This window comes from Protomyctophum bolini (genome assembly GCF_963924005.1).
Source record: "Protomyctophum bolini genome assembly, chromosome: 21".
NCBI lineage: Eukaryota > Metazoa > Chordata > Actinopteri > Myctophiformes > Myctophidae > Protomyctophum > Protomyctophum bolini.
The window spans coordinates 22956387-22983086 of record NC_137882.1 but is presented as its reverse complement, the minus strand read 5'-3'; the positions used below and the strand labels follow the sequence as shown (position 1 = coordinate 22983086).

General features: G+C 42.9%; 2 protein-coding genes across 2 annotated transcripts in view; one reads left to right on the top strand and one right to left on the bottom strand.

Moving 5' to 3' along the window:
* The window catches only part of pip4k2aa (phosphatidylinositol-5-phosphate 4-kinase, type II, alpha a), a 78147-nt gene extending 73100 nt beyond the window's left edge, over positions 1-5047 (top strand). The window contains exon 10 of the mRNA XM_080794351.1: positions 339-5047. Within this exon, the coding sequence (XP_080650477.1) occupies positions 339-419 (81 nt within the window). The 3' untranslated portion in view covers positions 420-5047. The remainder of the gene's footprint in view (positions 1-338) is intronic.
* Positions 5048-11064: 6017 nt separating this feature from the next.
* On the bottom strand, positions 11065-26235 carry spag6 (sperm associated antigen 6; the record flags this gene model as incomplete). Its single annotated transcript, XM_080793791.1, has 11 exons — positions 11065-11131; positions 12416-12561; positions 20815-20931; positions 21350-21541; positions 22057-22209; positions 22343-22516; positions 23455-23660; positions 24596-24779; positions 25392-25558; positions 25990-26085; positions 26211-26235. 11 exons carry the CDS (start codon positions 26233-26235, stop codon positions 11065-11067), a joined length of 1527 nt encoding a protein of 508 aa, XP_080649917.1.
* Positions 26236-26700: the final 465 nt, after the last annotated feature.

The window sequence follows — 26700 nt, the reverse complement described above, 5'->3', positions numbered from 1 at the left end:
CTAGTGGCATCATGTTCTCCTGTTGTCTTGACAGCACTGACAGTGTTGCACAAGGCATCCTTGCACTTCTGTTTATGTGGACATAATTACATAAATACATATTTTGTGTGTGTGTGTGTGTGTGTGTGTGTGTGTGTGTGTGTGTGTGTGTGTGTGTGTGTGTGTGTGTGTGTGTGTGTGTGTGTGTGTGTGTGTGTGTGTGTGTGTGTGTGTGTGTGTGTGTGTGTGTGTGTGTGTGTGTGTGTGTGTGTGTGTGTGTGTGTGTGTGTGTGCGTGCGTGCGTGCGTGCGTGCGTGCGTGCGTGCGTGCGTGCGTGTGTGCGCGCCCCCGTCTCACAGGCTGGAGCAGAGATCTCCACGGTGAACCCAGAGCAATACTCCAAGAGGTTCTACGATTTCATCACCACTATCCTGTCATAGCCCACCCTGCCCCGCCCTACCCAGGGGGTGGGGTGGGGTGGGGGGGCTACCCACGGGGACAGACGAGTAGGGAGCAAAGGAGAGGAAACACATCCACGTTGAGAGAATTAGGTCTGTGCATCAGTCTGTCTCTCTCCCTCAAGCCTCTTCCCTTCATCTCTCCCTGCTTCCCTCTGTCCTGTCGTCCTTCTCTCCTTTCAAAAAGGGGGGGGCATCGCATCGCGCTCTGCAGCTACGAGGGAAAAGAAAAAGAAAAAAAAAACATAATTTGTTTACATTTATATAACCTCTCCTCCGTTTTTTGTTTTGATTTATTTTTGTGGTTTTTTTCTTTCGTTACGTCGTTCGACGAGGAGAGCTGTGGGTTTTTTTCAAGTCGTGTTTTTTTTTTTATATAATTTGTTTTGACTTTGTCTGATTTGTTCATGTTTGGGAAATATGGCTTTTATTATTGCCTGCTCTAATGCAACGTCCCGCATCCATGGAGTTGTATAGTGGTTTTTTTCCTTGTTTTGTTTTGCTTTTGTTTGTTTTCGTAATTTGTCACGTTCTGTCTGTTCCCTTTCCAAGGGCAGGGGGGGATGGGGAGGTCAGAGGTCACAGGGGTGTCAGAGGTCACAGCGAGTAGGAGAGGGTCCGACCAGGAAGTAACCAGGGTGTTTACGTTGAGCCTCGTCCAATGCAATCGCTTCGCCTCAAAGGAAGCAGGAAGCAGTCTTCCAATGGGCCAACGGCCCGATATCCCCCACCCAATCGCCATATATATATACATGTTCTCGGCCAAAAACGATTCGTCCCACTCATCCCACCAATCACCTGCTAGCACCTCCCCACCCTGGCTTGTTCCTGGTTGTTCCTTTCACCCGTTTACATTTGACGGCGGATCAGAGTCCCCGGGTTATCGTCCTGCCACACACACACACACAAACAAACACACACTCGCTCTCTGAACGCACACCCCGCCTCTACTGAGTTGCTGTCCATTGCCTACAAGCTCGCACCGTGTTAGCTCGTAGGTCGGCTATTCTCCGCGGGCGACATCGGCGCGCAAAGAAAGCATGACTCAGGCTTCACCGTCGGTATAAATCACAGCAAGCAGACATTTGCAAACTCTTCCTAAAAAAAACAAAAAACAATCTGTGAATGGAAGTTGTAATGATCGGGCGTCATAGTGCCGGTCGAAAGCAAAAATGGAAAGAGCAGTTGCTTCTATAAATAATACAATCTCACAGGCCCCCATGCAGCCGTCCTTTCTAACCCTTAATACACGTCTGAAAGGACTGGATGGAATAGAAGTTATGGTAATATTTAAACAGGCGTCGAGTGCTCATTCAGAACTGGGACAGCGGGGCGACCGAAGCCCACTTGGCCACGCCACTCCACGCTTCCAGGGCAGACGGATATACAGACATCTCCTTAACGCCAGAATCATACCAGCTGCGTGCGTGTGTGTGTGTGTGCGTGCGTGTGCCAGCAGAAAAGATAGAAAGACAAAGAAAGGTTGGAATGATGGAACAATATAGTTGTTTTTCGCCTAAATCGTATGGCAATGTCACACGTCGGAAATATAATAGTGGGGTTGATCGATCTACAAGCTCTCAACACGTCGAGGATGCACATCGTTGTGAGCTTCTAGCTCTATTTTTTGCGACAAATCCCCCCCCTCTAATCTAACCTGGCTGTGAGTTTATTGTTCTTCATCGATGTTTGTGTGTTGATGTTGATGCTGACGATGATAATGTTGTTGAAAAAGGTGTTTTTGAATTTAGTGGACTTTATGAATCGACATAGTAAATCTTCTCTCTCTGTGTGTGTGTGTGTGTGTGTGTGTGTGTGTGCGTGGTGTGTGTTTTTTTTTTTTTTTTTTTTTGTATATTTTGCACAAAAGGAAAAGGAACCAAATGTTTATGCATAATGATTATCCCGAGTCACCGGGTCCTATGTGGTCTTAAAACAAGGGAAATGCAATATTATTACCTGTGCATATAATGTGAGGAGAACCTTTTTGGCGCGTCGTGTGTTCAGTCAGTCGGTCGGTGGGAATTTAACCGACGTATTTAAACGTCGGTGTCGTCCTCTCCCTCAATGACGCACACACGAAAAAAAACAAAAAACGACTTCCATCCATGCCAACGTTTCGTTCAAGATATCACAGATTATATCCACATTTATATTTTTACATTGCAATTTTAGTCGTGTATACATAATAGTTGTATTTTAGTCAGGGGGGGGGCGGGGGGAGGGGGGGAAGAAACTATAAATATAATGTAAAGAAGTGGAAAGACGAACCCATCTTTTGTGAGTGAGTGAATGTGTGGCATTGTGGTTTAAATGAAGAAAAAGCGTTCTGAAAGGAAAGCTGTACATCATGGGCTTACTGTTATTACTGTAATGTACTGTAAAAGTTTAAAAACGAAAACGGCAGAAAAAAAAAGTTAAAACAAAATTGCATGTTTTGCGGGATGGCGTATCCTGCACCCCCCCCCCCCCCCCCACCCCACCCCCAAGTCTGTGGTGTTTTGCTGTTTCCTGCATATCTGTTCCACTTTAACCCTCTCTCTGTGTCCCTCTTCAGTGTAATAATAATAATAATATTGATAATAATGATGATAATAATCAGTCCCCTGCCATGCTTTAAATAACTGTTTTCTTTTGTTGTTGTTCTTGTTGGGGGTTTTTTTCTTCATTGTATACACTGTGGAAGAGGTGTGCCTTTATACTCCAAGAATTATTTAATTTTGTATTATTTTTTTGTTTTTTTTTCTTGTTTTTGAACAAAGGCTATTTTAATAATAGGGTGTTTACTTTAACATGTGGTATTATTCCCCCGACTTTTGCCCCATTGTTCTAAAACATATGTATTCTTTTTTTTGTTTTTTTTTGCTTTGTTCACGTTAATCAAAGTGATCAACGACAACCGTCATTGATTGACAATAATTATGTTTTGACAAAACAAGCAAAACGTCTCTGTCGGGTGGAAACCTCATTATGTTTAAAACTGTTACTTTTCAGGATTCAAATTAAAAACAAATGCCAAAAGCTAGCAGATCAACAAGCTTTCCCCATGTGCTACTTTTGATGCTTTTACTGTGAAGCCGTGTAGAGTGATCAACTAGGGCAGTGGTTTTCAAACATTTTGATACCAGCGCTCACTATTTATTCTGCATTTTACCCACTGACCACCATTTGATGAGGTTTAGTTCTCTCAGACCCAAAACTGTTTGGTTTTTGTCCACAATTCCATGCTGTATTTAGGAGAAATAATAGGCAAACGATCAAAATAACAATTCTTCTACATTGTCTAATTGTGTAGATTCTTGGAAATTAAGTAATTCAGATGATTAATAATAATAATTTAACTCTTTGGGAGCGTAAAATTAAACCAAATGGAGCCCGTAAGGGTCCACTGGTGGTCCCCGGACCACTGGTTGAAAACCACTGAACTAGGGCGTTCATTTATGAAAAAAAAAACCCAAAAAAGTTTAAATATGTGGAGGTTTCTTCTGCCCGACGGCGGCTAAAAGGAGTCAACGGTGTCGTGAATTGAAGGTTCAGAGTCGAGATCTGATCTCAGGATCAGTTTCAGTTGGTCGTTTTGAGGTCAATCCTGTTCATCAATCTGATCGTTAAGTTCATCTGGGGGACATTGTCTACCTTCGTGGTCGTTGACACAGCTTCTGTGCTCGTGTTAAACCCCCGTCTGTCCGCCCGTCCGTCCTTCCGTCCTTCCGTGTGTGTGTGTGTGTGTGTGTGTGTGTGTGTGTGTGCGTGTGTGTGTGTGCACGATCCGCCATCTTCATGTATTGTCCAAGCATTAGCCCCAGATGGCAACGTCACACATCAGGGATGGGGGTTTTCCTACGTGTGTTCAACTCAAACCACATGTCATTGCTAAGAGATTTCTTTTTTTTACCTTCTTGCACTTTTTACGTTAACCTGGATTGATGTTGTCCAGAGTAGACCACGTCTGCCTGCCCGCCCTGTGTGATTCATACAAGAAGAAACACCTTGACCCATTTTTTTGGCTTTCACTAAAACGGGCTATTTGTGTTTTATGTTTTTTTTTTTTACTCTATAGCCTACTATAAACATCAAGCAGGGGATCACGCGTGATTTCCAGTCCCACTCTGCTGTTTTGGCCCTGGAGGCCTCCTGTAGTCACGAGAAAGGTGCAAGCTCACTTATAGAACCAACAGAGTGCATGCTGGGAGAGCGAGTTTTCCCTTTGTTGAGGGGGTGGGGTGATGGTGCGGGTCGGACGTCATCAGACACAAATGACAGACGATTGCGCGCAAATTTCCGCCCAGTACACACACACACACACACACACACCCTTCGCCTTCCCCACTTCACTCACCCCTCGTGTTCATCCCCTCATCGCCCCACCTCCCTTTGAACCAGTCGACTGCAGTGAGGATTTTTGCCAACAGCAGTTGTTTCACTCTGTACATGATCCCACTGACGGGTCAAAACTACACAGCAAAATGCTCAGCGTTCATCGAGTGCTTAATAACCTCAAAGTCAAAACCCCCCGTAGTCCTAGAGAGCTGGACTTGAAGAGTTATACAACTATTGTTAGAACCTTTTGTCAATCCACTCTACACCAAATTATATCACTCATTCTTGAGATGAGGGACAAAAGTGGAAAAAACATGTCCCACACATAAGAGCCTTATTTTATGTAAAAAATAAATTAATTCATAAAAATAAAAGCACTTGCAAAGTTAAGTGTAATACAGTTGTGTATTATTATGCCCTTAATTTCATTATAATTGTTTTCATATTCCATCTGAATTAGTTAAAAGCAGGCCCTGTACCCAAAAAGGCCTGTATTTAGCCTGTCCCCAGCAAGTGGCCACAATTTCAAACTGCCAAAAAAGTGTCTAATACTGTCACAATCACATAAATATACATACTAAATTAAAGTAGATTGTCAACAACATAGCAAATAATATACACAGTTAATTTTAATTCATATTTTCTATTAAATATCTCATATCAAATGTTCGTCCCACGTCTCCGTCAACTCCGTCAGGTTTTTTTAAAAGTCTTAAATTAATCAGAAAATATTGTCGACAGATTTAGCCTGAAGACTCCTTTTCCAAGTCCCATTTATATTTGTTGCAACAGTGGAGTACCTGGTCTGACAAGCATTCAATTGTTTGATATTTTAAACAAACAATGTTGATAACAATGTGGTCACAGCTTTTACATGTCAACTCCGTCAGGACATTATTATGATCTTTGTTAAGAATTCAAAAATAATGTTTATTATTTTAGTTTAGGGGTTAGGTTTAGCTAACAAAATTAAGCAAAAACAAAATGGCTACATTGTACTAAAGAGGGTTAAGATGAAAACAAATGCCATTTTGTCAACTCCGTCAGACGTCAACTCCGTCAGATTTTGTGTCTGACGGAGTTGACGTGTATCTGACGGAGTTGACAAAAGTGTTCCTAAAACAATAAAATTATTGTTTTTGAATAATGGGCAGTATTCTAATTTGGCACACAGTTAGAGCATGCCTTAAGGAACATTTTTGGCTATGGGGCCATCACAGATTTGTCTCGTGGTGACCATGGCAGCCATATTACAAAAGAGCCGCCACCTGATGTTATTTTACAATAACTCAAGTTCTACACCACCTAGGATCTTGATTCTGGTGACTAAGACCTCATTTTCAAGGATGAGGGATACAGTGGTACAATTTAGACTTTCCCTGTGACCATGGCAGCCATTTTTCAAAATGGCCGCCACCTGCTGTTATTTTACAATAACTCAAGTTCTACACCACCTAGGATCTTGATTCTGGTGACTAATCATACATTTTCAAGGATGTGGGGTACATTGGTAATATTTAGATTTGTCCTGTGACCATAGCAGCCTTTTTTTTTTCAAAATGGCCGCCACCTGCTGTTATTTTACAATAACTCAAGTTTTAGACCACCTAGGATCTTGATTTTGGCGACTAATCATACATTTTAAAAGATGAGAAATACAGTGGTACTATTTAGATTTGTCCTGTGACCATGGCAGCCATTGTTTTTCAAAATGACCACCAACCTGCTGTTATTTTACCAATAACTCAAGTTTTAGACCACCAAGGATCTTGATTCTGGCGACTAATCATTACATTTTCAAGGATGATCTTTCTCTGGGAGAGGTAAGGGCTTATTTCAGGTGCAGGTTGAGTTTCTACTGACAGGACATTAAAAGGAGGTGGGCTTTCTGGCCTTTGACTTGCCCCTTTCAGGTACAGATGCACAGTTTGACTTCACTGGCCACTGCAGGGAACTGTGGGGGAGAAACTTTGGTCTCTTGACACCCCGATTAGGTTCAGGGTTTTTTTTGGTGGAGACTTGCCTTTCATGACATCTTTGCTGCAGCAGTTGATCTCCTTATTGCCAGTGGTGGCACACTCTGGGTCTCTGGGGCATTGTATCTTGGTGGCCTCCTGCCAGTGTTTCTCCATCCTTCTCCTGAGCTCTGTGTTCTGGGGCTCTGTTATAGTCAACTTACATTGTCTTGGCTGGAGATTGCTTTCCTGCAGGGTCCAGCCCAGTCTTGTGCAGATGGCTGCTGGCCCACCTGGAGGCCCCAACCTCACTTGTTCGGTTGGTGTGATTAGGTGGGGTGGTCTTCCCCAATCAGGATGAGGGGTTTGACCCTTTCAAACGGCAGTCTGGCCAAGTGTCTGTATTTAGTTGTGAGTTTAGATACAGGATACGATTGCTCACCCAGCCCCAGGTGACATGAGGTGAAGGCTCCTTTGATTTGGTAACATTGCTTTGGTTGACATGCTGGGGACACAGAGAAAGACACTGATGCCTTCAGTGTCTGCACATCCTGCCTGATGGTCCTGAAGCCAAATCTTCTGTCTTCAGTCTTTCGCTCACTGTTCACTGCTCACTGTTCACCTCACCAAATTTAGCCCAAGGAGTTTGACCCCTAGTTTGGCCATAGACCCCCTAGTTTGGCCATAGCCACTTGCCCAAATGTGCCGACATGTGCTGACCTCATCACATCTGTGATGATGGCTATGGCCGTTTTTAGCCAACGTAGTGTTTTTTGTGCAAAACTAATGCTTGGAATGGATCCAGAATCATGAAAAGCCCCTAGTTTGACATGCCACATTCTACTTAAAGCATAATGAAATTTATGTATATTGTTTGTTGATGGTACCCAACTTTCAGCAGCTGTCAAACATGCCCCTAGGGTGGTCAAATAAAAACCAATGTGGGATATGTTAGTAGACACCTTTACAAACATTGGTGAAGAAAATTCTTGGTAAGAAATGTATTCACAGATTTTATATTATTCTGATAATATTCCCTGAGTAAATTGGTAAAATAATAGCAGGTCCACCATTTTTTTAAATGTCTACCATCCATGGTCACAGGATAAATCTAAATAGTACAACTGTATTCCTCACCCTTGAAAATGTATGATTAGTCACCAGAATCAAGATCCTAGGTGGTGTAGAACTTGAGTTATTGGGAAATAACAGAAAGTTGGCGGCCATTTTGAAAAATGTCTACCATGGTCACAGGACAAATCTAAATAGTACCAATGTATCCCACATCCTTGAAAATGTATGATTAGTCACCAGAATCAAGATCCTAGGTGGTGTAGAACTTGAGTTATTGGGAAATAACAGAAAGTTGGCGGCCATTTTGAAAAATGGCTGCCATGTTCACAGGGCAAATCTAAATAGTACCACTGTATTCCTCATCCTTGAAAATGTGGGATTAGTCACCAGAATCAAGATCCTAGGTGGTCTAGAACCTAAATCAGTTAAACTTGTCAACTCCGTCAGATGTTCGTCAACTCCGTCAGACGTTCGTCCCGTGATGTTTTTGTTAATTTCCAAAGAAATAGAAAATTCGCTGTCAAATCTTTTGTGCTTATGTATTGAAACACCAACTGAAATGATACGTAATGATGATTTTTTTTTTTTTTTACATGGTTTTCATGTTATAATATTGAAAATAAAGGTTGAAATGACGGTTTTGAGAAATTGGATATTTCATAATAGTGTGATATTGGAACAAAATAATATTAAAAGATTTGTATTACTTAACTTGATTACTGAAAGCCATTATAAGATAACTGAGGACTTTATATTATTGTTGAAACGATAAAATTCAATTAAAAGGGATTTTAGTGTGTCTGACGGAGTTGACATGAATCAGGTATTAAGTGCATAAATGTCCCATTTTAGAAAGAAATGTTATGCGAAAAACCTGTTCCTTCTCAAGATTGGTAGTTGAGACCTGTGTCTACAAATACATCTATTTGATTTGAATGTATCTTAAAAAAAAAAAAAATCCAGTTTGAAAAAAGTTTTGTCCCTTATCTCAAGAATGGGTGATATCCAAGTCAAAAATAGCAGATCCACAAGCTTTGTGAGACAATTATTTGGAAAATGTTCCACTCAGAATATGGACACCGGGTTAAGCCCTGTATACTTACGTACTTTACGTCGAATAGAAAAGGTAGCAAATCTTTGCTTGTTGATCGGCTATTTTCACAATTTCTACTCCGTTATAGATCTGAGCTTGGTATTTTTGACACGCAACCTCCCCCACCTTCCGACAAAGTATGAATTGGGCTTAGAGTTAACCCTAAACGCCGAGCATTCTGCCATGTAACCTACATTTAGCTTGAATAATATCGTACGGTGTGTAAATGTATAATGTTTGTTTGAATCAAATGTATTTTTTTAACGTGTGCTTGCTTGGGGGGACGGTGGGATTTGTCCAAGTTACAGGGAACAAAAGTTTTGTGTTTGACATGGGATTTAATTTGTCAAGTGCTTATTAAGGGAATTAAATGGAGACTGTAAATACGATAGGAGACCTGGGGGGACAGGCACAATCTGGCAGGGCTGCGGCAATTTCCTTTGGCCTTTTCCGATTTTACGAAACAAAAATGTCTCCAAAAAATGTTATTGGGAGACAAATCTGTTGAATTTGCACACAAAAACAACTTGGGCAAGGAGACCCCCTAATAGGTTATGCCTCCCCAGAGTTAACATTGCTGTGTGTGTGTGTGTGTGTGTGTGTGTGTGTGTGCGCGCGTGCATGCGTGCGTGGTCTGCGATGATGGTTGTTTTGGTGGATGTTCCCTCTCCCATGATGAGAGAGGCCAACTCATGTTCTGTGATGTTTATTGTTCTACACATATATTGATGACTATAACGATAATAATACACTCCCTTCCATAAGCGTTCACTCAAACCAATTAAAGCACTTGTTCTGCTCAAAGCAAAGTCTAGTGAAGTGGTTTGTGCTTTTTGGCTTAGTGTTTAGACACATCTTTTCTGCATAATCAAGGAAAGTATTGATTATGATAATTGTTTGGGTATTGGCCAATACCCAAACCCAAAAGTGTGTTGGCATAGGCTATATACCTCATCTGGAATGTGTCCTCTACAGATATATCAGGGTTCCTCATAGTCATAGAAGGCTATATACTCTTTTTCCCTTTTTTACATTTTGGAAGAAAAACTAAAACGCAAGGTTTACAAGCATAACACAACAAATGGCTCACAAAAGCTCAAAGACCCAAAAAGTCGGCTTTAATATACAAGGCTGAGACTAAAACAAATCTGCTTTAATAGTATAAGGCTGAGACATACATCAATCTTCATAGTAATGAGACGTTGGGGATCAAAGGGCTCAATTTTCGTCACCGCTAAACCCCTTATACTTAAACTTCTTTGCCTTTTTTACTACTACTGTATGAAAAACATTTTTAAATGGTTAAAATGGCCAGTCTACAAGCTCACAATGTGTCAATGTAGATTGTCTAGTTGAACTACCGGTATTCAAAAATGTTTTTCAAAATAGTAAAAAAAAGGCAAAGAAGTTTAGGGATAAGGGGTTTAGTGTTAGTTTACCCTATAGGGCTCCATCATGCGCCACCCCTTACCCCTTATCCCTAAACTAATTTGCCATTTTTTACTATTTTAAAACATTTAAAAATAGTTCAACTATAGCCACTCTACATCGACACATTGTTAGCTTGTAGATCGGCTATTTGTACTATTTTAAAATGTTTTAAAATAGTAAAAAATGGCAAATAAGTTTAGGGATGAGGGGTAAGGGGTGGCACAAGATATAGGGCATAGGGTTGTCCCGATCTGATCATCACGCAATCAGAAATCGGGGCTGATCACGTCATTTTTAAATGATCGGAATCGGATTGAGAGCAAATAAAACGTGATCTGGACATCCTGATACAAGGATGTCCCGTGTTATGTATTCATGTCCTCTGATATTAGACTGGATATTGTCTGTGATTTATTTTGAATATATTTGATATGGCATAACTGCTCTATAAAAATATAAATTTCAGATCGGGCAAAAATCGAATGATCGGAATTGGACCGGGAGCAAAAAATCAACGTAATGGGGACACCCCTAGTTGGGGGTGTGGTTGGTTTATCACAGTGGGCTCCGGGCCGAACCCTCATGGTTCTGTAACTCTGAGGGTTCTGGGGGTCCTTTGAAAGCATCAGGCTCCAGCTGAACCCTCATGGTTCTGTAACTCTGAGGGTTCTGGGGGTCCTTTGAAAGGATCAGGCTCCCGGCTGAACCCTCATGGTTCTGTAACTCTGAGGGTTCTGGGGGTCCTTTGAAAGGATCAGGCTCCCGGCTGGTAGCTCTCCACTCTGGCCAGTAATACCTCTGAGTAGCCGGGGGAGTAGTACCTGCAACAACACAACACAACGCTCAATGTACTGTATACCATAGATATTGATTGACTCAATACATTATTAGTCAGTGGTGTACAGTCTAAAAGGAAAAGATGATACAGTAATGGAGAAGACAGATGGCCACCAGAGGTCAGTCTAAACTCAAACTCAGACACAAGACGTTGCAAAGCTATACTACAGCAGTGATAGGTTTTCAATGTAATGAGTCCCGGGATGCAAGGATGGTCTTTTAGAAATGAGTCCCACTTTAACAACGTTAGGAGTCATATTTTGCCATTTTGACAAATTGCAGCATTTAACTCTCATTTAAATTTATATGGTTATAATGTGGTTACTGTATATTTATGTAGAAAACGAAAATGAAATGATTATTATTACTAAAGCTAAAAAACAGTACAGTAGTGCATCCTGTGGATGCAGAGGTCGTTGTTTTATTGCGTCCCTTAACTATAAACTGCGTTTTGGGATGCAAAATGCACCCTATTTTAATCTCTGCTACAGTATAGATAAACCTTATTCTGCTTCTTTATGCTTTTATGCTTCTTATTGCTTTTGATTATTATTGTTGAGAGTGCGTGTGTGTGTGTGTGTGTGTGTGTGTGTGTGTGTGTGTGTGTGTGTGTGTGTGTGTGTGTGTGTGTGTGTGTGTGTGTGTGTGTGTGTGTGTGTGTGTGTGTGCCTGTGTGTGTGTGTGTGTGTGTGCCTGTGTGTGCAGTGAGTGACAGTGAAAGGAAAGATGGCAGAGTGGGAACACTATGAACCAAAAGGCGTGTGGGCGGCGTGGTGTGGCGTGCACGTGTGTCATCCAACCTGATGATCTCCTCGGGGTAACATCCGGTGATGTGTGTGTGTGTGTGTGTGTGTGTCCTCCAACCTGATGATCTCCTCGGGGTAACATCCGGTGATGTCTGTGTGTGTGTGTGTGTGTGTCCTCCAACCTGATGATCTCCTCGGGGTAACATCCGGTGATGTGTGTGTGTGTGTGTGTGTGTGTCCTCCAACCTGATGATCTCCTCGGGGTAACATCCGGTGATGTGTGTGTGTGTGTGTGTGTGTGTGTGTGTGTGTGTGTGTGTCCTCCAACCTGATGATCTCCTCGGGGTAACATCCGGTGATGTGTGTGTGTGTGTGTGTGTGTGTGTGTCCTCCAACCTGATGATCTCCTCGGGTAACATCCGGTGATGTGTGTGTGTGTGTGTGTGTGTGTGTCCTCCAACCTGATGATCTCCTCGGGTAACATCCGGTGATGTGTGTGTGTGTGTGTGTGTGTCCTCCAACCTGATGATCTCCTCGGGGTAACATCCGGTGATGGCGTTGATGTGCTCCTGCAGGGCGGAGCCGGGTTCTACCTTGACCTCCAGGACCTTCTTCAAACCCCCGCTGGTCACAAACAGACGGCGTGCCTTGCTGTCGTGAGGCAGAACCTGTTGTAGAGGACAGAACCAGAACCTGTTGTAGAGGACAGAACCAGCACCAGAACCTGGAAATTTCGGAAATTGTAATTGCGGAAATTGCGGAAATGGAAATTGCGGAAATGGTAATTGCGGAAATTGCGGAAATGGTGGAAATTGCGGAAATGGAAATTGAGGAAATTGCGGAAATGGAAATTGCGGAAATTGCGGAAATCGTAATTGCGGAAATTGCTCTTCACTTATAGCTATCTATTTTCAGGTAGATTGTTTTATTTTACTCAGTCAGCCATATCACTACTCATTTTTTTTCATGAAAAAGGTCATAGCTGGGTAATCTATTTTCAGGCAAATTGTGTTTATTGTATTTTATTTTACTCAGCCATAACAATTTATTTTCTGTTAACCAACTTGCTGGCTGGCAGGCAGGCAGACAGCTACAGAACCCTGCTCGTTCACACCAGTGTTGTAGAGGACAGGAGACGAGACACAAACCAGAACCCTGCTCGTTCACACTGGTGTTGTAGAGGACAGGAGACGAGACACAAACCAGAACCCTGCTCGTTCACACTAGTGTTGTAGAGGACAGGAGACGAGACACAAACCAGAACCCTGCTCGTTCACACTAGTGTTGTAGAGGACAGGAGACGAGACACAAACCAGAACCCTGCTCGTTCACACTGGTGTTGTAGTATTGGTATCAAAATATGGTCAATTATGTGACCAAACTGACCATGAACCAAAATGACCCAAAAATAATTGTGGGTCCGACCGACTCGATGCCGGGCACTGCACTCCCTGTGAGGGTGTGGAACGCGTGTGTCGATATCCCTTTTCATTATGACAGTTTGAAAATGAATAACTACATGTACCCCAGCATCCCTATATTCTGAGTGTTGTCATGGGCTTGCTTGATCAGCTGTTTAGGGGCGAAGAGATTCGGTGTGGATCGAAAAAGAACGCAGCAAAGGTACAGAGCAAATCAGGTCCATTTATTTGACTAAATTGTTGTTTAAGTGGTTAAACTGAAACGATAATTTCCAAACATTATCAAAGTATTCTGCGGCACCCCTAGACCTGCGTCACAGGCCACGTACGGCACACAACACACACAGCCAGGGCGGGGCAAAGACGGCCTCACCTCCACCAATTGTTGCCTTGTCGTGTCGCCACACACATTGCTGAGGGAAGGGTAAGTTAAGTTCACCGGAGTCGGATCAATACACAAATCCATCTCTGCCAGAGCAGATGAAACATGAGAGGGCAGGTCTGTCACATGTTCCCTGCAGGATACACTTAGCTGGAGGAGATGGACGGCACGAGCAGCAAAACCAAAACATGTGGGCAGCAGTCATCGTGCTCATTTAAAGTGGATGCTGCACACCTGTGTACACATCATTTTGTTGTTCTAGGGGCTCTGAAACAGCCCATATGCCAGGGGAATCGGGCAGGGAGAGGGACAACAGCATGAAGAGGAAATCACCTTCACTATCATCTGCCTGATCATGGTGTCATTTGTGGGAAACCTTCTTTATTTGGTGCATTATTCTCATTTTGGCCGGTCAAAAACTCTTTTCACCTGACACCAGCTATTAAAGCACTTGCTTTGGTTGAGCATCTGCTGTACCTCTGCCGAAAGACTGGCAAACTGCCCTGTTAGAAGATACATAAATAATCACACAGTGAACTCCTAATATATTAATTCATCAAGTGGCTACAAAGTGACGACTAGTAGACAGTTAAAGGGACACTTCACCAAAAAGAAATATGACGTTTAGAAGATTTAGAATACTTTCCTGGGGGTCTTTATGTGTGTAATATGTGGTTTTAGATATTTTAGATTTCAGCAGTGTCTGGGCTACATGTCTCAGTAAGAAAAAACTGTGGGATCAGCACCCACTGTTTAAAAGAAAAACACCCCGGATACTTAGCATGAATGGTGCCCTCCATGCGAGGATAGCATTTAGTATAGGCCTACGTAGGCTAGTATTGACTATTGAGTAGCCAATTTGCTGTCGACACGACAGCGACCTGGCATTACAATTAAGACAAATGCACTTGGAATGGGAAATGGGAGAAATGTATAGGTATAGAGTTTTTGTTGTATTTAATTTGTAATCTACCGACGTTTGTGTGCAGCAACACTCTTGAAAACAAAGTATTGCATTATTGGTTTGAGCTGACAGGCCCTTTTTTATGTCAGTCAATCAATCAAGTCAACTTTATTGAATTAAATATTCTCTAGGGGCACGTCATGTGGTCTACACCTGCACAGCCCCTTTTGGGCACCCCTGATCTATACTGTATTATGAGCTATCTTTCGTCAAAGTTTAAATTATATTTAAAATGATGTCCTATTGTCACAGACCAATCTCGCTGCACAATGATAGCAAAAACCACATAGACTGTTACAAAATATAAGCACAAATTTTAAGATATTGGAATAGAATATAATACTGTATATGTATACAGTATATAAAGTCAAGAGGTACCACTTTCCATTTCTAATTATTTTGCATTTCATCTACATTAGTCATTACTCAAATGAACACTGATGCCCTGTCTGAATATGATAACTATTTTGCATATCAGCCTCTTCAAAAGTGCATGTGTGGACAGCAAAGCGCACAGAAAAAAGGACACAACAGGTCAAGGTCTGGTTGAAATTATTATACCTACCATTGTATCAGTATTATAGTTATTTTTGATTAGTATTATGTTGTAAAGGTGTTTTGATTATAGTATCATGTTATGTGTTTTGATATGTATCCTGGCTATTACAGTATGTTACATAGGAGTTTAGTTAACCCATTTTGGGTGGGAACCCCTTTTGGTGTATTAAACATTATGTTGTAATTTAGCTATTGGAAAATAGCAGATCTACAAGCAAAATATCCTTTTCAATTTTGAGGTCAGGTCTAAATGGGTTAATCAAAGTGTCTCTTGTGTCTCTCTGTCTTTGTCTCTGTCTCTCTGTCTTTCACTGTCCTTTGTTAGTTTTGTGACAGAGACAGAGCGCACTCCAATCAAAGCTGCCAGGAAAGATGAACAACACGTCAAATGAGTCCTCCATCTACACTAGCAACGCTGGCATTGTACTCCTCACCAGCGCCACAATCAACCTGGTCCTGGGAGCCCCCATCAACAGCTGGGTTCTGTGGCTGGTGGTGTTCACCGGGCCAGCTGGAACAATGGCCTCAGAGTTCTTCACACTCAACCTGAGCGTATGTGAGATCATCTTCAGCTTGTTAAATCTTCCGGCGGTCGTCACGACAATCACCCCGTTCGCGATATTCACCAGCGGTTTCCTGTTCACCGGTCGCCCCGTCTTCCAGTGCTGTATGTGCCTAGAGAGGTTCATGGCCGTCGTTCACCCAGTGCTCTTCCTCAAGTCCAAACCCCTCAGGTACAGGGTGGCCTGCTCCGTGGTGGCCTGGTCGGTCATTATTGGAGCTTCGCTGTTCTATATGCTGTTATACACGCTGGATAACATCCAGATATTGTATTACGCTTATTTGAGTGAATGCCTGTTTTTCATATCGGTCATGCTGTTGTGCAGCCTGGCCGTTCTCAGGGGTCTGAAACAGCCCAGGCCAGGGGAGACGGGGGGAGGGGGGGGGGAGAGGGACGACAGCATGAAGAGGAGAGCCTTCACTATCATCTGCCTGATCATGGGGTCGTTTTTAGGAAGTTACTTATTTTGGTGCATTTTTTTTATTTTCTGCATTCAAGGGCTCGATCACCTCCATGTACTTGGGACTGCAGTGTGTATGTTCATTACTGTGGTCACTGGCTTTATTCAGCCTCTGCTCTACCTCTGCCGAAAGACTGGCAAGCTGCCCTGTGTTAAACCTATAGAAGATACATGAATACCGGTAATCATTGGGGAAATGTCATGGTGATAATAATCTAATATAGGTATGGTTTTGCACACTCAATTCAAAATTAACGTTTCAATTTTGGAGCCCTGGCTCATGGCCTAAAAACCAAAAAGAACTGAACCGGTTCCCATTGGCAACCAACCGGTGGAAAAGGGGCAAGATATTAATTAATCAAGTAGGCTACAAAGTGACAACTTAGATTTATTAATTGATCCCTATTTAAAGTTACCGACCGACTATATGAATAACTATATAATGCCATTTCATGCTATTTTCTTTTCATCTCATCATGCTATTTTTTGTCTTATTCTGCTATTGTTTATCTATTTTTTTCTTTTGGTAAAGCACTTAAACCTATACATAATGTTGTTGTAGTGGGTAGTAAACATATATGCACATTTATTGAACACTTTTTTGACTGCACCATTTGGTTGTGTTGTTTCTGTTCCAGTGCATTTCTAACCTTCACAATCACAAGTAAAGTCGCTACTGGCTATATAGTCTCTTACTATTATTGTCTTCTTCATCATTATCATGTAACTCTCTAATCCTCTCGTTTAAAAGGCGCTATACGTTTGCTGCTATATGAACTGCAGGAAAATGCTCATGGGTGCTATACAAACTTGTAGTTCTTTATTAGTTATATCTCTCTCTCTCTCCCCCTCCCTCCTCTTACCTCATCATCATCGCAGCTAGTGTCATTACAATACGTAATACGGGTTCTGTTTAAATACCTGCATGGCTGTAAGTCTGGATTTCTGTCTGTCTCTCCACAACAAGATATGTTGAACACTATTGCCATGGCATTTGCTGTGTGAATCTTCTATCTCCTTAGGAGTTTAATAGTATGTATATGTTGATTTAGTGCCAACCTTGAGGGTAAAATAAATTCCAATTAGCGATGACATCGCCTAAAAGTATCTACAGCCCGCACCCATCACCTGTACCACAATAAATATGCATGCAAACAAACCACCAACTTTATACATTATAGTGGCACAATTGTCTTGGCTGACCGTCCAGTGCCGGGAGGGAGATCTACAGTAGGCTAAATATACAGTACAGGCATCAGTGGCGTGCACAGACATTTAGAGGGGCAGGTGCTCATAAGGGCACTTTGTGCAGCGTGTGGAACCGGCCGGTTGCCTTAAAGGAGCATTCAGTGATTTGGGTGATTTGGAAAAAAAACCCGGTCCACCCCGGTAACAAGACATGCGCGCACTACAGTGGGGGGAGGACACACGACAGGCCAACAGCACACACACCGAGGCCCGCCCCCACTCGATCATGATTGGCGGAAGGCCCGTCTCTATCCTGATTGGATGAAGGCTTTGCCACCTATAGCCAAAAACTAAACCTAAGGTTTTTTGACCCCCCAGGGCTTAACTGGGGACAGGGAGGATCTCCTTATATGGTCAGCACACTCTATAGTAGGGAGGATTATCACAACAAAACAAAAAAAGAAGTGATATTTGAATTAAGTGAAATCACTGAATATACCTTTTAATAGTGTGAGATTTATAGACCAATTATTTGTTTACAAACATTGGGACTGGGCCGCGCACGCATGTGACTGTTTCATGTAATCAATTCCCAACAGATCTCCAAACCTGTTGTTTTGGGGGGCGCTGGTTTCAGTTCATTCAACCTCCTCTTGTGTGTTGACCACCTCACTATAGCCACTAGGATACATTTATACTGTGTGTCGACCACCTCACTATAGCCACTAGGATACATTTATATACTTCAAAAGCGCAACAGTATTGCGCACAGAGAACAGCTGATATATACAAGCTCGGGGATGCGACTGTTGTGAGCTTAGAGTTCTGCGTGCGTGAGCGACAAATGATGTCCTATTTTCACAGACCAATCTCGCTACACAATGATGGCAAAAATACACATTGACTCTCACAAAATATCTCACAAAAGCATATAATTTGAAGATGTCTTATAATAGAATAGAATACTGTATATTTATATAAAGTCAAGAGGTAGCACTTTCCATCTCTAATTATTTTGCAATTCATCTACATTATTCACAAAATTAAATTTGTTATCCAAATGTCAAGTCACTCTTCTGTCTAATATTTCAGCTGCCTCCAATTTTTTGTTGATGATGCCCTGTCAGAATATGATAACTATATTTTGCATATTTCAGCCACTTCAACAGGTGGTACATTGCATGTGTGAACAGCAAAGTGCACAGACAATTGGACACAGCAGGTCAAGGTCTGATTGCAGGTATTATACCCACCATTTTATCAGTATTATAGTCATTTTGATTAGTATTATGTTGTAAAGGTGATTTGATTAGTATTATTGTTATGTATTTTGATGTGTAGCCTATTATTTGAGGTGTTTAGCAAATCAATATGTCTCTTTATGTCTCTCTCTGTCTTTGTCTCTGTGTCTTTGTCTTTTACTGTCCTTTGTTAGTTTGTCTAAAAGACTTTACCGAATTGTGACAGAGACAGAGCGCACTCCAATCAAAGCTGCCAGGAAGATGAACAACACGTCAAATGAGTCCTCCATCTACACTAGCAACGCTGGCATTGTACTCATCACCAGCGCCACAATCAACCTGGTCCTGGGAGCCCCCATCAACAGCTGGGTTCTGTGGCTGGTGTTAACCGGGCCAGCTGGAACAATGGCCTCGGAGTTCTTCACACTCAACCTGAGCGTATGTGAGATCGTCTTCAGCTTGTTATCTATTCCGGCTCTCATCAAGATCAACATTAGCCCGCTTCTAGTATTCGTTAGTGGTTTCCTGTTCACCGGTCGCCCCGTCTTCCAGTGCTGTATGTGCGTAGAGAGGTTCATGGCCGTCGTTCACCCAGTGCTCTTCCTCAAGTCCAAACCCCTCAGGTACAGGGTGGCTTGCTCCGTGGTGGCCTGGGTGGTCATTATTGGAGCTTCGCTGTTACATGTTCTGATACACATGCTGGCTATCCAGATATTTTATTATGCTTATTTGAGTGAATGCCTGTTTTTCATATCAGTCATGCTGTTGTGCAGCCTGGCCGTTCTCAGGGGTCTGAAACAGCCCAGGCCAGGGGAGACGGGGGTGGGGGGGGAGAGGGACAACAGCATGAAGAGGAGAGCCTTCACTATCATCTGCCTGATCATGGGGTCATTTTTAGGAAGTTACTTATTTCGGTGCATTGTAGTTATTGTTTACATTCAAGGGCTAAGTTACCATCCTTTGCCTGGGGCTGTAGGTCTGCTCATTGCTGTGGTCACTGGCTTTGTTCAGCCTCTGCTGTACCTCTGCCAAAAGACTGGCAAACTTCCCTGTTTTAATTGTTAAACCTATACAAGCTATGTACTGTAGATACTGTAATCACATGGATGAACTCCCAATAATTATTTCTGTAGTTGCATTTATTAATCAAGTATTGTGAGGGGTCATGTCTATAGTAGGAGTTCAATGAAATGTAATCCTATGCGTTTATTTTATTATCTATTTTTATTCTTTCATCTCTATGCCATGTTTGCTTGTTTTGCTGTCATTTTAAAGTGCCTTGTAACTTTTCTTTGTGTGTAACAGTGTAACACTATACCGTAAATAATGTTTATTATTGTAGTGGGTAGACAGATAATACAGCATGCTATATCATTGTGAACACTTTTATAGGTATGATGTGTTTAGGCTGCACCAGTTAGTTCTTTCGCTAAGGTTGGACTTTAGATAAGAAATAATGAAAATATTCTCTCATCAGAAACACTCATCAAACACACTACACAACTTTAAAACAATGAGGCATTTCTATTCGGCTTTGCCACTTGTTGGTTGTTCAGTTTGAGGGTCCTTTTTTTCCACATTAAAATGTTTGCGAAACACTGGTCTATGACTGTCTTCCTATGTCTAACCTCCCTTTTATAAATTGTTTATTTGACCCAGACAGTACTCACTATATACTCTCCACACACAACATACAGTTTAACCTAGAAAGGAGTCATCATAGAGCTATGTACTGTATTTCATAGACGTTTTTAAAGCGTCTGTCTGTCTCTGTACCTTGGCTTTGAACTTTTCAAAGCATTAGACTGTCAAAGTACCTTCCAGGGTTACAGGGTTACAAATTGCTCCATCTACGCCTTCCTTCTCAGCTTTCCAAATTATCCAAAACAATTATTCAACAGCTTTAGTTAGTAGTTACTTTGCAGATTTAGTTTACTATTATAAAAATATATAATAATTAACCAACCACTTAAGACCCTATTTTGTACTGCATACCTTGCATGCAGTGGAACCCACTCACCTTGCATGCAGTGGAACCCACTCACCTTGCAGGCAGTGGAACCCACTCACCTTGCATGCAGTGGAACCCACTCACCTTGCATGCAGTGGAACCCACTCACCTTGCATGCAGTGGAACACACTCACCTTGCTGAACTGGCAGACCACGTGTTTGAGGATGTTGCTCGGAGCGTCATACAGCAGAGGCTCCAGGGCTGGCAGGTATGTGCACTTCTGTAGCACGGCCTTCAGAGCCTTCTTACACTATGACAACAACAACACAACACAACACATTTCATACACTGACAACAACGCAACACACTTACACTGACAACATAACAACACACATACACTGACAACATAACAAAACATATATGCTTATTCTATGGAACAAATGCACCATTGGCACATCTGACACACATGCATGTTTTTGTCACTGCCTTACAGTAAGCCCTATATTATACTATGAGCTTTTTCTTTGTATTTTTTATAGTGGCATGCAGTAGTCAGACTCTGAGACTAAAGAGATACTCGTGGCCGGGTGATCACACAAAACCTTTCTTTCAGTGTTTTCAAATGTTTTCAGTAATGGATGAAAGCAAGTTTGTGGACATATTTTACATTTTACACTACCTCCTCAAAACAGACACTTAATTAAAGTTGTGTTCTTCTCTTGTCTCACCTTGACCTGCAGGTCTTCTGACCTGTTGGCGTCCATGTAGAGTGCCAGTAGCCTGGGCAGCAGGTTGGCCGTGGCGACCGCCCTGGCGTGTTCGGGGCTGTGGCGCCCGACCTGGCCCACGGCCCAGGCCGTCGCTGCCTTGATGTGATCTTCGGGCTCCTCGGAGAGACACAGGGCAAGCTGGGGCACGCCCTGGGGGATGGGAGGGTACACACACAGCAGGCATGTTGATTAGCCCCTTTCGGGACTTTATATTTTATTTTAATATATATATATTTTTTATCCCACGATTTTGTAACTCATTTTTCACCCCTGTGTCAATCATCTAATGTGATCCTGGGCTCTACACACCCTCCACCAACCTAGTCCCCATATATGGGGGACAAGGGGAGAGCAACGGACTTGAACTCATGCTTCCTTCATGCCTGAGTGTCCGTGGAAGGAACACGTTATTCAAACCAGTTCCGTTCCCCTCCATCAGGCGCCCCGGCTGGCCAGGGGGAGGCAGTTTAGTGACCAGGATTACTGCATGTTTTTTGTGAGGGTACCTACCCTAGGGGACACGGGGAGAACATGCAAACCCCACACTTTCTGGACTTTTCTGACCATGATACTGACCATGCCGACCGTGATACTGAGCTACAAGTTCACAGCGCATCTCACACGTGGAAGACACACACAGTAACAGTCAGAGACAATACACAAACCTTGGAGACAATCACAGCCATCGCGAGGGTCTCAGTGTGAGCTGCTACGTATCCTAGCATCATGATCCCTGGCAAACGCACATTTCCATGGCTATCGCTCAGGTAGTCGACCACCGCCGCTACACCGCCACAATTCACAATCAGCTGGGACAGCTGGATGGACACACACACACACACACACATACATTTGGAATTGTGACAGCCCTACGCCTAGCCTCGGTACCCAGGCTTTTACTTTCGTTCTCCCTGCCCGAAGCTGTGGGGGGGTTGGGTGTTGGATGTGTACCTCGGGCGTGTGCTTCACCACCTCCCTCATCAGGGTGGTGGCGTTCTTCCTGACGTACTCGTCGGGGTCCCGGAGACAGGCCAGCGCCGCGGGAAAGATCTCCGCCTCCACCACCATCTCTGCCAGACTGATGGAGTGCTTGCTGATCTGACTCAGAGCTGACAGCACCTGCCTCTGCACGGAGGTGGAGAAAGAAGGACCATGATAATAATTATGAACTATTACTGAAGACTTATAGTTTGTATTGTATCCTACTATGAATGTGCCACGCCTATGCGTGCGTGCATGCGTGTATGTACGGTTGTAATGCACGTAACTCGAGAACCGTTTGCCCCACCGACTTCATATTCGACACACGCGTTCCACACCCCAACAGAGAGTGCAGTGCCCGGACTCGAGTCGGTCAGACCCACGGTTCTCCAGAACCACCACAAAAGGCTCTGGTCAGGCTCTGCCAGTGGGCCTAATCAGCCTAAATCCCCTCACCTGTGCAATTTCCAGCCTCTGCCTCAGCCAATTGATTGCCACCATGGCAACCCCACACCTGACAATTGATTAGCCTGCTTAACCACAGTCACAGTCAGTCGGTTTGCCCTGGCCTCTTCACACACAGGCAGATACGGAGATCTCCATGTGGGACACAGACAGACAGTTAAAACGGTGCTTATTAGGTTCCCAAATTGCATCGTTCTCAAGTAGGCCGGTGGCCGACAGGCACGTACAGGTCTAGTATGTTCATATATTTTATTTTGATATTATAATGTTTAGACTGATGATTCTTGATTAACGAATGATCCTATAGATTATTGAGGCACTACACTGTCTCTTTGCATTTGATGTATTGCCCTGCTTACTGTAAATCGCTCTGGATTAGGAGTGTCCGCTAAATGCCTAAATTATAAATTGTAGATGCATTTGCAGGGAACTACTCTAATGTATCAATATTTTACAAGGAAGTAGACTAAAGGAACTAAAAAATGTGTTGCTCGCTATATTTGTCTCCATCGTCAAAGGCTCACAAATGTCTGCCGTGAGCTACAGCTCAAGATAGTTGCAACACAAATAAATGAAAGTCACGTGTCCTGTTAGGCATGTTAGCGCGGCGGCCTTGCCTTGAGCTTGGCGTCGGGGTTGAGGATCATCTGTGCCAGGTGGGCGATGGCGCCGGCATCCACTACGGTGTGTGCCAGCTCCGGGGTGTGTTTGGCGATGTCGCTGAGGGTGGAGGCCGCGATGCGTTTGAGGGCCATCTCCGGCTCCTGTACAGACAGCACCAGCAGGGGGACGGCGCCCGCATCCACCACCGCCTGAGCCAGCTCTACACAGGGATCAAAGTCAAAGTCAAAGTCGTACGATTTGTCACACACGTTACCGCAGTGAAATGTGTTCTCCACATTTGACCCATCTCTTGGAGCGGTGAGCTGCAGCCAAGGAGCTGCAGCCAAGGAGCTGCAGCCAAGGAGCTGCAGCGTGCGCCGTGCTCGGGAATCATTTGATTAGTAGATTTGACCCCCCAATCCAACCCTTTGATGCTGAGTGCCAAGCAGGGAGGCATTGGGTCCCATTTTTACAGTCTTTGGTATGACCCGGCCCGGGATCGAACCCCGACCTCCCAGTTTCAGGGCGGACACTCTAACCACAAGGTCACTGAGCTGGTGGCCTTGTGAGCTGGATGGGAGAAACAAACCTGCATGATGTCATGGGGTATAGAAGGAAGGCACTGGAGCAGACTTGGACACCGTCAGGACCTGACGGAGATCGAAGCGTCCTTTTTTTTTAACTTTCACCCTCCCTGCTGAATAAAGGCTTTAACTGTCCGAGTTTTCTCCAGTGCCTTCCTTCTATACCTCATACCTGTCCTGCTCCTGAGATGCACCGGACCAGCCTAAAATACGTAGGCTTGTGATGTGATGATGTCATCTCAGTCTGTCGGGTGAGGAAACTCTCTTTTTTAATTGCAAAAATAAGAGAACTACAAGCTTCCGAGCTTGTGGATCTGCTACTTTTGAATACTTTTGTGTGACGCTGTAGTATGATAAAAAAATAAGAACACACACAAATTATAAAGATGGATATAAGATGTTTCTTCCCGTCAGCAACGATGTGATATCTTAATCTAGGCTATAGCTTTGATGTGATCTCTTGTTTTCCGATTTATACTATACAATTTATACTATTTATAATAAAGGCAGTAGAGGTGGACTATATATAATTAATAACATAAGCATATGTCTGTGCAGGGCTCGGTCTTACGTGCGTTGTGTCGTGCGATGTATCCCAGTGCCCAGACCGCTGCCTCCTTCACCCCGGGGTCGAACTCCTCCAGGCAGAGCACCAGAGCGTCTACCCCGCCGCTGGTCACCACCGCGCCGGCCAGCTCCGGGGAGTGCTTGGCGACCGCACGGAGGACGAACGCTGCAGCCTTCTTGTAAAACCTCTGCACGCACGCACGCACGCACACACGCACACATACACACACACACGTCAGTGCACAGAGGAAATCTCAAATCAAAAACGTATCTATCTTCACTCTTACTGCCAGCAAAGCACAAAATTGCTCTCTCTGTGCATGGAAGACATTTCAGGATCCAGATACCAAATGAATTAATTATATATATATATATATATATATATATATATATATATATATATATATATATATATATATATAAACAGTTACACACACACACACAGATGATTTTTGTTTCTTTTTTTTGTCTTGAAATGTAAATGGAGGACCCTTTATGTTATTATATAAACATTGTCTTGGTGCTTTAGCCTCTTAGCAGATTTTGCATTGATCATAGGCGTATACTTTCCTGGAATATTGTACCCATGAAACCGTTAATACAAAATGTAAATCAATCAATCAACTGCCTTGATGTCTCCCATCAATATAGCAGCTCTGCTATAGTTCTGCTATTTTCACTGTAAAAAATAAATAAATAAATATGGGATTACTTCTTAATTTGTTCTTTTTAATTAGGCCTATACATTATGATTTTTATGAAAAACAGGGGGGAAAACAACTGTACAAACAAACACTGACGTTCTGTGAGGCGAGTGAGGAGACCAGCTGAGGAAGGACGTCTCCTTCCACCACGGCCTCGGCCAGATCATCACTGTAGTTGGCCAGCCGACCCAGGGCTAGTGCTGCTGTCTGCTGGATGCTGGGCACCACGTCTAACAGCAGGGGGCGCAGCAGGGACATCACACCTGGAGCACGAGAGGAGATGAGAGGTATATTTATATTTGTATAGCATAGCTTTACAGTGTAAAGCTATGCTATGTAAACATTGTGAGCATATTATGACTACTTTCAACCCGGCGTCCCTATTTTGGGCATGTCATTATTACTAAATAAAATAGCCAACAAGCTTTTCAAAAACATTTTAAGTTCGATGTTCAAACGTTGCCTGATCACGTCTACACTGCAGTGAACCGTGAATGTATTTCAAATTCAATGCTTAATGTAGATTATGATGATGTAAGTGGTTTAAAGACAAAATAACAATATATAGGCTACAGTTTAAATAGATAACAATTAAAGAGTTTGGAAAATAAGAATAAGCAAAACAAAAGATTACAGTGCGAGTGCAGCAAAAATAACCCTCAACAGCTGGGCCGTGGATGTATACTTTTCTTACCTGCGTTTTGTAGCGTCTGTATGTTCTGCGGTCTATTTGCCAGTTCAGCAACAGTCTGCACAAACTGCATCCTGGACTGCTGATACTGCTCAAAAGCTGCAGAACAGATATGGAAATCAGTGGCATCGAACAAGTCAGCTATAATCTCAAAAGAGATCATATAGAAATAGAACGTATATCCTCTGTTCAAAGAATAATGCTATAAATTAATCTCATCTCACCTTGTAAAATCTGTCTTTGAGTCATTATTGCGGGACGTTCAAACAGACACCTATCTTAATGCGTTAAATGTTTAAAGTAAACTACATGTAACTGGATTTGTTTGCCACCAATTTAGCCACAAAAGGGCATTTATAACAGACTTCTAGACTATCGCAGCTCCTCTCCTTTCAAGTTTTAGTTGGCATTACTGTTGCCCTGGCAACAAACCGGAAGCACTGGTGTTGGGGGTAGTTTTTTGCCTTGTAGCCTATTCTTTTATATGCTTGCATCTCTCTCAACAATTAGTCCTGACATTATTTGTCGTCTGTCTGTCTGTCTGTCTTTTTTTAAGGGACCAAGAAGTTACGAAGTGACTTTGGTCACTTATTGTTTTTGTGTTTTTTAAGTGACTTCTTGAAAGTCCTGCAAAGCGGCCAAGAGAGGTAGGTATTATTGATCTGAGTGAAAATTCTTAATTTCTTTCTTTCTTTCTTTCTTTCCGGATCCAAC